General features: G+C 41.6%; 2 protein-coding genes across 18 annotated transcripts in view; one reads left to right on the top strand and one right to left on the bottom strand.

The window, feature by feature from the left end:
* Window positions 1-1054: 1054 nt before the first annotated feature.
* The window catches only part of nero (deoxyhypusine hydroxylase nero), a 59713-nt gene continuing 48649 nt past the window's right edge, over window positions 1055-12118 (top strand). The window contains exon 1 of the mRNA XM_071689291.1: window positions 1055-1201. Coding sequence (XP_071545392.1) covers window positions 1183-1201 — 19 coding nt within the window. The 5' untranslated portion in view covers window positions 1055-1182. The remainder of the gene's footprint in view (window positions 1202-12118) is intronic.
* Window positions 4949-12118, bottom strand: part of LOC139763297 (uncharacterized) — a 48525-nt gene continuing 41355 nt past the window's right edge. For 14 of the 17 annotated variants that reach the window (XM_071689284.1, XM_071689282.1, XM_071689281.1 and 11 more), the window contains 2 exons: window positions 5531-5592; window positions 4949-5260 (listed from right to left, as the gene is read on the bottom strand). The gene's annotated coding sequence lies outside the window, so the exon portion shown is untranslated. Of the gene's footprint in view, window positions 5261-5530; window positions 5593-6224 lie in introns of those variants that run through there. The other 3 variants (XM_071689277.1, XM_071689276.1, XM_071689278.1) reach the window with 2 other exon arrangements.

Below are 12118 nucleotides of genomic sequence, written 5' to 3'. Positions count from 1 at the left end.
TGCTGGAAATGAGATGTTTGAGGACAATGTGTGGTGTGAGGTGGTTTGATCGAGTAAGTAACGTAAGGGTAAGAGAGATGTGTGGAAATAAAAAGAGCGTGGTTGAGAGAGCAGAAGAGGGTGTTTTGAAATGGTTTGGGCACATGGAGAGAATGAGTGAGGAAAGATTGACCAAGAGGATATATGTGTCGGAGGTGGAGGGAACGAGGAGAAGAGGGAGACCAAATTGGAGGTGGAGAGATGGAGTGAAAAGGATTTTGTGTGATCGGGGCCTGAACATGCAGGAGGGTGAAAGGAGGGCAAGGAATAGAGTGAATTGGAGCGATGTGGTATACAGGGGTTGACGTGCTGTCAGTGGATTGAATCAGGGCGTGTGAAGCGTCTGGGGTAAACCATGGAAAGCTGTGTAGGTATGTATATTTGCGTGTGTGGACGTGTGTATGTACATGTGTATGGGGGGGGTTGGGCCATTTCTTTCGTCTGTTTCCTTGCGCTACCTCGCAAACGCGGGAGACAGCGACAAAGTATAAAAAAAAAAAAATATATATATATATATATATATATATTAGGAACAGAAACGCGGGCAAGGTGAGGCTTTTTCTTCCAGGCTGTTATTTGTTCTTGACGCTACCTTGCCAACGCTGGAAATGGTGAATATGGAAATATTTAATATATCTTATCAAAACACTTGTGTGACTATCATTGACAAAGTTCAAGAAATTAGTATTGTCGAGGAAATTCTAACCCTCGATCCCATCAGACATTTCCCCACATTACCCAGTGTTAAATACCGTAAGGCAACTTATAGTGTGAACATGTTCCAATGTCATTTCCTGCAAATATTAAGGGTCTAAGCGCCATTTTTTCAAATCTAGATGCCAGGTGTCGCAATGTTTTGATCTACAGCAAATCAACGAGTTGCAGTCTCTGCGGCAGCCAATCAACTACAGGAATAGCCTCACGTTGCCAAATTTTCATTGTTTCAGTATTTTCGGAGACCTTTGAGTGCATTTGGTGAACTTCCTTTATCTGCGATTAGTTCATTGTGTTTTCGCGTAGAGAGTGCCTTTTCAAGTACGTAATCTGGGAACATAGTACTTAAGCCGAAACTGTATGGCAATGTTCCTGTTAAAGTGTTGATGACGGTATGGGTATCTAACAACCACCACTTGTTGCTGACGGATGATGCCCCTGTTCCCTGGTAAGTTTGTTTTCAATTTTACAGTCGCATGCTCAAATTATACATTCTAGTCATCACTAACAAATGCGATCATAAACTAAACTGCAGTTGGAGCGCGTATACCAGGTCTTAACCTTCTCTGTATTTGATATGGATAGAGATCTCGTTTGGAATATCCTCAGATGACCTGTTTGCCATATACCATTTGTGTTTTACACATCAGTAGTGTTCATTGTGCTATATTTTTAACATAAGACCCCGGCATTGATTGTCATGGTATGAAGCCCAACTTCACGCATTCCCATAACCCTTGTAACAGCTCAAGTATGCCACTGGCGTTTACGACTCGGGGCACTAACCACTACACCGTTAATAGAGGTGGGAGCTCCCCAACTTAGTTGCTGATTTTTTTCTTGTCATGTATTGCCGAACACGTTTCACGAGACGGCCTGGATAATTTAATCAAGGCTATATTATTAACTATATAAGACGATTGCAGTTCCCGCGTCAACGAGGCAGCGCCAGGAAACAAGACAATAGACACCCAATCATACATAAACGCACATATACTTGTCTTCATCCATCCCTGGCACTAAACCACCCCACGGAAAACAGCATCGCCACCTAATGCTTCAGCAAGGTTGCGCCAGAAAAGACAAAAACCCACATTCGTTCACAGTCTTTAGCGGTCATATGTAATGCACCGAAACTACAGCTCCCTATCCAGGCAACAGTACCTTTTTATATAGCTTACACAACATTTCACATGCCTTTGTTCAGTCTATTGACATCACGTCGACCCCGGTATACTACAGTTCCAGTTCACTGCACGTCTTACCGTACTAAATATTCAGGTCCCGATCGTTTTTTTTTTTTTTTTCCCCCACTCCATCCTTCCCCCTCCAATTTGGTTTCCCACTTCTTTGTTCCCGGGACCTCTTGACATGTAAACTCTTTGCAAACCTTTCCAGAGTCATTCTCCATTTGTCCAACACACGCTCTTCTGCTCACAACCACACATCCCTCTTACCCATTCATCCACCTCACACCACATTGTCCTCAAACATTTCATCCTACAACATTCACCCGCATCCGTACATCTGTCTATAGCTCATGCTTTCCAGCATAAAATATTGTATTTACTATTGTCAAACATACCTATTTTTGCTGTGGAATAACGTTCTTTCCAGACAACCTTCACTTCCAGAACCTTTGCCCCCCTCCCCCCCCACACCCTATAAATTACCTCTAATTCGCTACAAGGCCACTCCTAGATATCTAAAATTTCACTTCAAACAACCATCCAAACTAAATTGTCCCTCAGTCCTGCTGAACCTAATACCATTGCGCTTTCTCGCAAAAATATATATATATATATATATATATATATATATATATATATCCCTGGGGATAGGGGAGAAGAATACTTCCTACATATTCCGTGCCATGTCGTAGACGGCGACTAAAAGGGGAGGGAGCTAGGGGCTGGAAATCATCCACTCTTGTTTTTGTTTTTTCTTTTTTAATTTTCCAAAAGAAGGAAGAGGAGGAGGCCAGGTGAGGATATTCCCTGAAAGACCCAGTCAGTCCTCTGTTCTTACCGCTACCTCTCTAACGCAGGAAATGGTGAATAGTATGAAAGTATATTTTTTTTTTTTTTTTTTTATACTTTGTCGCTGTCTCCCGCGTTTGCGAGGTAGCGCAAGGAAACAGACGAAAGAAATGGCCCCCCCCCCCCATACACATGTACATACACACGTCCACACACGCAAATATACATACCTACACAGCTTTCCATGGTTTACCCCAGACGCTTCACATGCCTTGATTCAATCCACTGACAGCACGTCAACCCCTGTATACCACATCGCTCCAATTCACTCTATTCCTTGCCCTCCTTTCACCCTCCTGCATGTTCAGGCCCCGATCACACAAAATCTTTTTCACTCCATCTTTCCACCTCCAATTTGGTCTCCCTCTTCTCCTCGTTCCCTCCACCTCCGACACATATATCCTCTGTCAATCTTTCCTCACTCATTCTCTCCATGTGCCCAAACCATTTCAAAACACCCTCTTCTGCTCTCTCAACCACGCTCTTTTTATTTCCACACATCTCTCTTACCCTTACGTTACTTACTCGATCAAACCACCTCACACCACACATTGTCCTCAAACATCTCATTTCCAGCACATCCATCCTCCTGCGCACAACTCTATCCATAGCCCACACCTCGCAACCATACAACATTGTTGGAACCACTATTCCATCAAACATACCCATTTTTGCTTTCCGAGATAATGTTCTCGACTTCCACACATTCTTCTAGGCTCCCAGAATTTTCGCCCCCTCCCCCACCCTATGAGTCATTTCCACTTCCATGGTTCCATCCACTGCCAAATCCACTCCCATATATTTAAAACACTTCACTTCTCCAGTTTTTCTCCATTCAAACTTACCTCCCAATTGACTTGACCCTCAACCCTACTATACCTAATACCCTTGCTCTTATTCACATTTACTCTCAGCTTTCTTCATTCACACACTTTACCAAACTCAGTCACCAGCTTTTGCAGTTTCACACATGAATCAGCTACCAGCGCTGTATCATCAGCGAACAAACCATGGTGAATATTACAAAAAAAAAAAAAAAAAATGGATGAAGGCAGCAAGTATGAATACGTACATGTGTATATATGTCTGTATACGTATACGTTGAAATGAATAGGTATGTATATGTGTGTGGGCATTTATATAGATACATATCTGGGTGGTTTGGGCCATTCCTTCATCTGTTTCCTTACGCTGCCTCGCTAACGTGGGACACAGTGACAAAGTATAATAAACAAATGAATGTGGCCTTTTCCTAGCACTACTTTGTGTGTTTGTGTGTGTGGTGATGCTTTTCATGTGTGGCAGGGTGGCAACGGGAATGAATGGAGGCAGCAAGTATGAAGATGTACGTGTATATGTTCATGTCTGTGTATGTATATGTTTACGTTGAAATGTATTGGTATGTATATGTGCGTGTGGGCATTTATGTATATACGTGTATGTGGCTGGGTTGGGCCATTCTTTCTTGTTACATCTATTTTAACTAGACCAATAGCCGCAACTTGGCATTGGACTTGTATGCTTGATCCAAGGCGGCCCGTTAAGACAAGATGGTTTCAGTTCCTTTCCAAACTCAAATGTAAATTATAATGGGCAAGTGTACAAATGCAAAATCATCTTTTAGATGTGTTTACTTTCAATACACTTTTAAGTTCTCAAAAGCTCAAACTAATAGCAAATAATGTAAAATTGCATAATTATGCTATTAAATATTGCTCAACACATGCTATTCATGCTAGTTCCCTCTAAAACATTAGCAAATACAATGTGCGAGTGGAAAGAAGTGTCAGCACAAAGCCCATTTTAGACACTGATGATGCCTCATCATTGGTGTTCTAACATAGTCTTCATAATTTATTTAAATATTAGTAAAGATTTATAGTTATCCACACTGTGCTAATCTTCAACAGAAAACAAATTATGACAGTTCCCTCAAAAATTTTTCAGTAAGATGGATCATGTAAATTGTAAACATTCATTTAGTGCTAATGATTCCGAACCCTTTCACAGCCATAATTCACTTTGCTCTACATTTACAAGAAAAATATTAAATTTTGCCAAGTATTTTCAGAACTGCAGAAGCAAATAGTAATAGGTTAAGATAAAAACCAGTTTTACACAAGGTATGTGGACATGAAGGTTAGTAAAAAAAAAAATTTTATTTGCACATTTATTACAAAAGGAATGATAAAAGTCATCTACCACTTCCTATTACCATTGTAAACCTTGCCTATCTATAATACAAAAAAAGCATCAATTTTGAATTAGAAATGAATCATCTTTCAAATTTTGATCAGTGTAGAAATCAGATCCTTATGTCTAAGGATTTACAAACACGGGTAGGGTAGAATCATCAATTTAGGAACCATTTGCTTAAAAACTATAAGACTGCAAGGATCCCACAGTCAATACCAAGGACCTGTGTTTGCAGGTCCACAAATACAAATTTGCCACGTTTAATAAGCAGTCTGTGGACAAAAAAATGAAAAATTAAAATTACTGGTTAAAATTGTTTTTATCACATAAATAATGTGATCATCTGCAAAATCCAAGATTCTCAAAGATAAAGGATAAAGTAAACATTGAAAAGGTCTTGTTATTCTTCAAAGCATTACAAACTATATTTACAAGACCTAAAACTTTGTGAAATAAAAACTAGGATTTGAATATCTGATAAGTTTTTACGTTAACCATAAACAATGCTAGGAAATTTGAAAAACAAAGCCCAAAGAACTTACCTCTTGCTAGTATGTATAGCAACATCCATCCAATGATCACAAGTTCCACCAGTACACACTATCTGTAAAACAAATTCAATGAATTATTAAATCGGTAATTTTTTTTTTTTTTTACTATCCGCCATTTCCCGCGACAGCGAGGTAGCGTTAAGAACAGAGGTCTGGGCCTTTGAGGAAATATCCTCACCTGGCCCTCTTCTCTGTTCCTTCTTTTGGGGGGGGAAAAAAAAAAAAAAATATATATATATATATATTTATTTATTTTATACTTTGTCGCTGTCTCCCGCATTTATTTGATCATACTTTGTCGCTGTCTCCCGCGTTAGCGAGGTAGTGCAAGGAAACAGACGAAAGAATGGCCCAACACACCCACATACACATGTATATACATACATGTCCACACATGCACATATATATACTTATACATCTCAACGTATATTTTTTTTTTTTTTTTCATACTATTCGCCGTTTCCCGCGATAGCGAGGTAGCGTTAAGAACAGAGGATTGGGCCTTTTTTGGAATATCCTCACCTGGCCCCCTCTGTTCCTTCTTTTGGAAAATAAAAAAAAAAAAAAAAAAAGAGAGGGGAGGATTTCCAGCCCCCCGCTCCCTCCCCTTTTAGTCGCCTTCTACGACACGCAGGGAATACGTGGGAAGTATTCTTAATCCCCTATCCCCAGGGATAATATATATATATATATATATAATATAGATATTTAAACGTATATATATTTATTTATTTTTATTTTGCTTTGTTGCTGTCTCCCGCGTTTGCCAGGTAGCGCAAGGAAACAGACGAAAGAAATGGCCCAACCCACCCCCATACACAATGTATACACACACACACGTCCACACACGCAAACATACATACCTATACATCTCAATGTACACATATATATACATACACAGACACATACATATATACCCATGCACACAATTCACACTGTCTGCCCCCATTCACTCCCATCGCCACACATGGAATACCATCCCCCTCCCCCCTCATGTGTGCGAGGTAGCACTAGGAAAAGACAACAAAGGCCCCATTCGTTCACACTCAGTCTCTAGCTGCCACGCAACAATGCCCGAAACCAGAGCTCCCTTTCCACATCCAGACCCCACACAACTTTCCATGGTTTACCCCAGACGCTTCACATGCCCTGATTCAATCCACTGACAGCACATCAACCCCGGTATACCACATCGATCCAATCCACTCTATTCCTTGCCCTACTTTTACCCTCCTGCATGTTCAGGCCCCGATCACACAATCTTTTTCACTCTATCTTTCCACATCCAATTTGGTCTTCCACTTCTCGTTCCCTCCACCTCCAACACATATATCCTCTTGGTCAATCTTTTCTCACTCATTCTCTCCATGTGTCCAAACCATTTCAAAACACCCTCTTCTGCTCTTTTTATTTCCACACATCTCTCTTACCCTTGCATTACTTACTCGATCAAACCACCTCACACCACACATTGTCCTCAAACATGTCATTTCCAGCACATCCATCCTCCTGCGCACAACTCTATCCATAGCCCACGCCTCGCAACCATACAACATTGTTGGAACCACTATTCTTTCAAACATACCCATTTTTGCTTTTGGAGATAATGTTCTCAACTTCCACACATTCTTCAAGGCTCCCAGAATTTTCGCCCCCTCCCCCACCCTATGATTGACTTCCACTTCCATGGTTCCATCCGCTGCCAGATCCACTCCCAGATATCTAAAACACTTTACTTCCTCCAGTTTTTCTCCATTCAAACTAACCTCCCAATTGACTTGACCCTCAACCCTACTGTACCTAATAACCTTGCTCTTATTCACATTTACTCTTAACTTTCTTCTTTCACACACTTTACCAAACTCAGTCACCAGCTTCTGCAGTTTTTCACATGAATCAGCCACCAGCGCTGTATCATCAGCGAACAAGTGACTCGCTTCCCAAGCTCTCTCATCCACAACATACTTCATTCTTGCCCCTCTTTCCAAAACTCTTTTAGGGAGAATAAAAAGATGTTCTGGAAGGAGGTAAATAAAGTGCGTAAGACAAGGGAGCAAATGGGAACTTCAGTGAAGGGCGCAAATGGGGAGGTGATAACAAGTAGTGGTGATGTGAGGAGATGGAGTGAGTATTTTGAAGGTTTGTTGAATGTGTTTGATGATAGAGTGGCAGATATAGGGTGTTTTGGTCGAGGTGGTGTGCAAAGTGAGAGAGTTAGGGAAAATGATTTGGTAAACAGAGAAGAGGTAGTAAAAGCTTTGCAGAAGATGAAAGCTGGCAAGGCAACAGGTTTGGATGGTATTGCAGTGGAATTTATTAAAAAAGGGGGTGACTGCATTGTTGACTGGTTGGTAAGGTTCTTTAATGTATTTATGACTCATGGTGAGGTGCCTGACGATTGGTGGAATGTGTGCATAGTGCCATTGTACAAAGGCAAAGGGGATAAGAGCGAGTGCTCAAATTACAGAGGTATAAGTTTGTTGAGTATTCCTGGTAAATTATATGTGAGGGTATTGATTGAGAGGGTGAAGGCATGTACAGAGCATCAGATTGGGGAAGAGCAGTGTGGTTTCAGAAGTGGTAGAGGATGTGTGGATCAGGTGTTTGCTTTGAAGAATGTATGTGAGAAATACTTAGAAAAGCAAATAGATTTGTATGTAGCATTTATGGATCTGGAGCAGGCATATGATTGAGTTGATAGAGATGCTCTGTGGAAGGTATTAAGAATATATGGTGCGGGAGGCAAGTTGTTAGAAGCAGTGAAAAGTCTTTATCGAGGATGTAAGGCATGTGTACGTGTAGGAAGAGAGGAAAGTGATTGGTTCTCAGTGAATGTAGGTTTGCAGCATGGGGTGTGTGATGTCTCCATGGTTGTTTAATTTCTTTATGGATGGGGTTGTTAGGGAGGTGAATGCAAGAGTTTTGGAAAGAAGGGCAAGTATGAAGTCTGTTGTGGATGAGAGAGCTTGGGAAGTGAGTCAGTTGTTGTTCGCTGGTGGTTGATTCATGTGAGAAACTGCAGAAGCTAGTGACTGAGTTTGGTAAAGTGTGTGAAAGAAGAAAGTTAAGAGTAAATGTGAATAAGAGCAAGGTTATTAGGTACAGTAGGGTTGAGGGTCAAGTCAATTGGGAGGTAAGTTTGAATGGAGAAAAACTGGAGGAAGTAAAGTGTTTTAGATATCTGGGAGTGGATCTGGAAGCGGAAGTGAATCATAGGGTGGGGGAGGGGGCGAAAATCCTGGGAGCCTTGAAGAATGTGTGTAAGTCGAGAACATTATCTCAAAGCAAAAATGGGTATGTTTGAAGGAAAAGTGGTTACAACAATGTTGTATGGTTGCAATGCGTGGGCTATGGATAGAGTTGTGCGCAGGAGGGTGGATGTGCTGGAAATGAGATGTTTGAGGACAATGTGTGGTGTGAGGTGGTTTGATCGAGTAAGTAATGCAAGGGTAAGAGAGATGTGTGGAAATAAAAAGAGCATGGTTCAGAGAGCAGAAGAGGGTGTTTTGAAATGGTTTGGGCACAAAGAGAATGAGTGAGGAAAGATTGACCAAGAGGATATATGTGTCGGAGGTGGAGGGAACGAGGAGAAGTGGAGACCAAATTGGAGATGGAAAGATGGAGTGAAAAAGATTTCGAGTGATCGGGAACTGAACATGCAGGAGGGTGAAAGGTGGGCGTGGAATAGAGTGAATTGGATCGATGTGGTATACTGGGGTTGACGTGCTGTCAGTGGATTGAATCAGGGCATGTGAAGCGTCTGGGGTAAACCATGGAAAGTTGTGTGGGGCTTGGATGTGGAAAGGGAGCTGTTGTTTCGGGCATTATTGCATGACAGAGACTGAGTGTGAACAAATGGGGCCTTTGTTGTCTTTTCCTAGCGTTACCTCGCACACATGAGGGGGGAGGGGGATGGTATTCCATGTGTGGCAAGGTGGCGATGGGAATGAATAAAGGAGGACAGTGTGAATTGTGTGCATGGGTATATATGTATGTGTGTGTGTGTGTGTAGATATATGTGTACATTGAGATGTATAGGTATGTATATTTGCGTGTGTGGACATGTATGCATATACATGTGTATGGGGATGGGTTGGGCCATTTCTTTCGTCTGTTTCCTTGCGCTACCTCGCAAACGCGGGAGACAGCGACAAAGCAAAATAAATAAATAAATATATATATATATACACATGTACATAATTCATACTGTCTGCCCTTATTCATTCCCGTTGCCACCCCGCCACACATGAAATGAAAACCCTCTCCTCCCGCATGTGCGCAAGGTACTGCTAGGAAAAGACAACAAAGGCCACATTCGTTCACACTCAGTCTCTAGCTGTCATGTATAATGCACCGAAACCACAGCTCCCTCTCCACATCCAGGCCCCACAAAACTTTCCATGGTTTACCCCAGACACTTCACATGCTCTGGTTCAATCCATTGACAGTACGTCAATCCCGTTATACCACATCGTTCCAATTCATTCTATTCCTTGCACGCCTTTCACCTTCGTGCATGTTCAGGCCCCGATCACACAAAATCTTTTTCACTCCATCTTTCCACCTCCAATTTGTTCTCCCACTTCTCCTCGTTCCCTCCACCTCTGACAAAATATCCTCTTTGTCAATCTTTCCTCACTCATTCTCTCCATGTGACCAAACCATTTCAAAACACCCTCTTCTGCTCCCTCAACCACACTCTTTTTATTACCACACTACCCTTTCATTACTTACTCTATCAAACCATGTCACACCACATAATGTCCTCAAACATCTCATTTCCAGCACATCCACCCTCTCCCTCCGCACAACTCTTATCTACAGCCCATGCCTCGCAACCATCTATCATTGTTGGAACCACTATTCCTTCAAACATACCCATTTTTCCTTTCCAAGATAACGTTCTCAACTTCCACACATTTTTTAACGCTTCCAGAACTTTCGCCCCCTCCCCACCCTATGATTCACTTCCGCTTCCATGTGTCCATCTGCTGCCAAATCCACTCCCAGATATCTAAACACTTCACTTCCTCCCAGTTTTTCTCCACTCAAACTTACCTCCCAGTTGATTTGTCCCTCAACCCTACTGTACCCAATAACCTTGCTCTTATTCACATTTACTCTCAGCTTTCTTCTTTCACACTTTTTACCAAACTCAGTCACCAGCTTCTGCATTTTTCACCAGAATCAGCCACCAGCAAACAACAACTAACTCACTTCCCAAGCTCTCTCAACCCCATCAGACTGCATACTTTCCTCTCTTTCTAAAACTCTTGCATTCACCTCCCTAACAATCCCATTCATAAACAAATTAAACCACAGAGACATCACGCACCCCTGCCACAAACCAACATTCACTGAGAACCAATCACTTTCCTCTCTTCCTACACATACACATGCCTTACATCCTTGATAAAAACTTTTCACTGCTTCTAACAGCTTGCCTCCCACACCATATATTCTTAATACCTTCCAAAGAGCATCTCTATCAACACTATCATAAGCCTTCTCCAGATCCATAAATGCTACATACAAATCCATTTGCTTTTCTAAGTATTTCTCACATACATTCTTCAAAGCAAACACCTGATCCACACATCCTCTACCACTTCTGAAACCACACTGCTCTTCCCCAATCGGATGCTCTCTATATGCGTTCACCCTCTCAATCAATACCCTCCCATATAATTTCCCAGGAATACTCAATAAACTTATACCTCCAATTTGAGCACTCACTTTTATCCCCTTTTCCTTTGTACAATGGCACTATGCAAGCATTCTGCCAATCCTCAGGCACCTCACCATGAGTCATGCATACATTAAATAATCTTACCAACAAGTCAAAACAGTCACCCCCCCTTTTGAATAAATTCCACTGCAATACCATCTAAACCTGCTGCCTTGCCGGTTTTCATCTTCTCTGTTTACCAAATCATTCTCCCTAACCCTCTCACTTTGCACACCACCTCGACCAGAACACCCTATATCTGCCACTCTATCATCAAACACATTCAACAAAAATTCAAAATACTCACTCCATCTCCTTCTCACATCACCACTACTTGTTATCTCCTCCCCATTAGCCCCCTTCACTGATGTTCCCATTTGTTCCCTTGTCTTATGTACTTTATATACCTCCTTCCAAAACATCTTTTTATTCTCTTTCTCTCATACTATTCGCCACACTACTCGTTATCTCCTCCCCATTAGCCCCCTTCACTGATGTTCCCATTTGTTCCCTTGTCTTATGTACTTTATATACCTCCTTCCAAAACATCTTTTTATTCTCTTTCTCTCATACTATTCGCCATTTCCCGCATTAGCGAGGTAGCGTTAAGAACAGAGGACTGGGCCTTTGAAGATTATCCTCACCTGGCCCCCTTCTCTGTTCCTTCTTTTGGAAAATTAAAAAGAAAAGGAAAAAAACAAGGGGAGGACTTACAGCCACCCGTTTCCTCGACCTTTAGTTGCCTTCTACCAGATAATAATCATGTTCAAACCATAAAACTAGAATTGAAGGTTACTGTATGCCATGCATACTTACAATTACTGATGGAGTAACACAGTCTTCAATTCATT

This window comes from Panulirus ornatus, chromosome 46 (genome assembly GCF_036320965.1).
Source record: "Panulirus ornatus isolate Po-2019 chromosome 46, ASM3632096v1, whole genome shotgun sequence".
NCBI lineage: Eukaryota > Metazoa > Arthropoda > Malacostraca > Decapoda > Palinuridae > Panulirus > Panulirus ornatus.
This window is presented reverse-complemented; position numbering and strand designations above follow the sequence as displayed.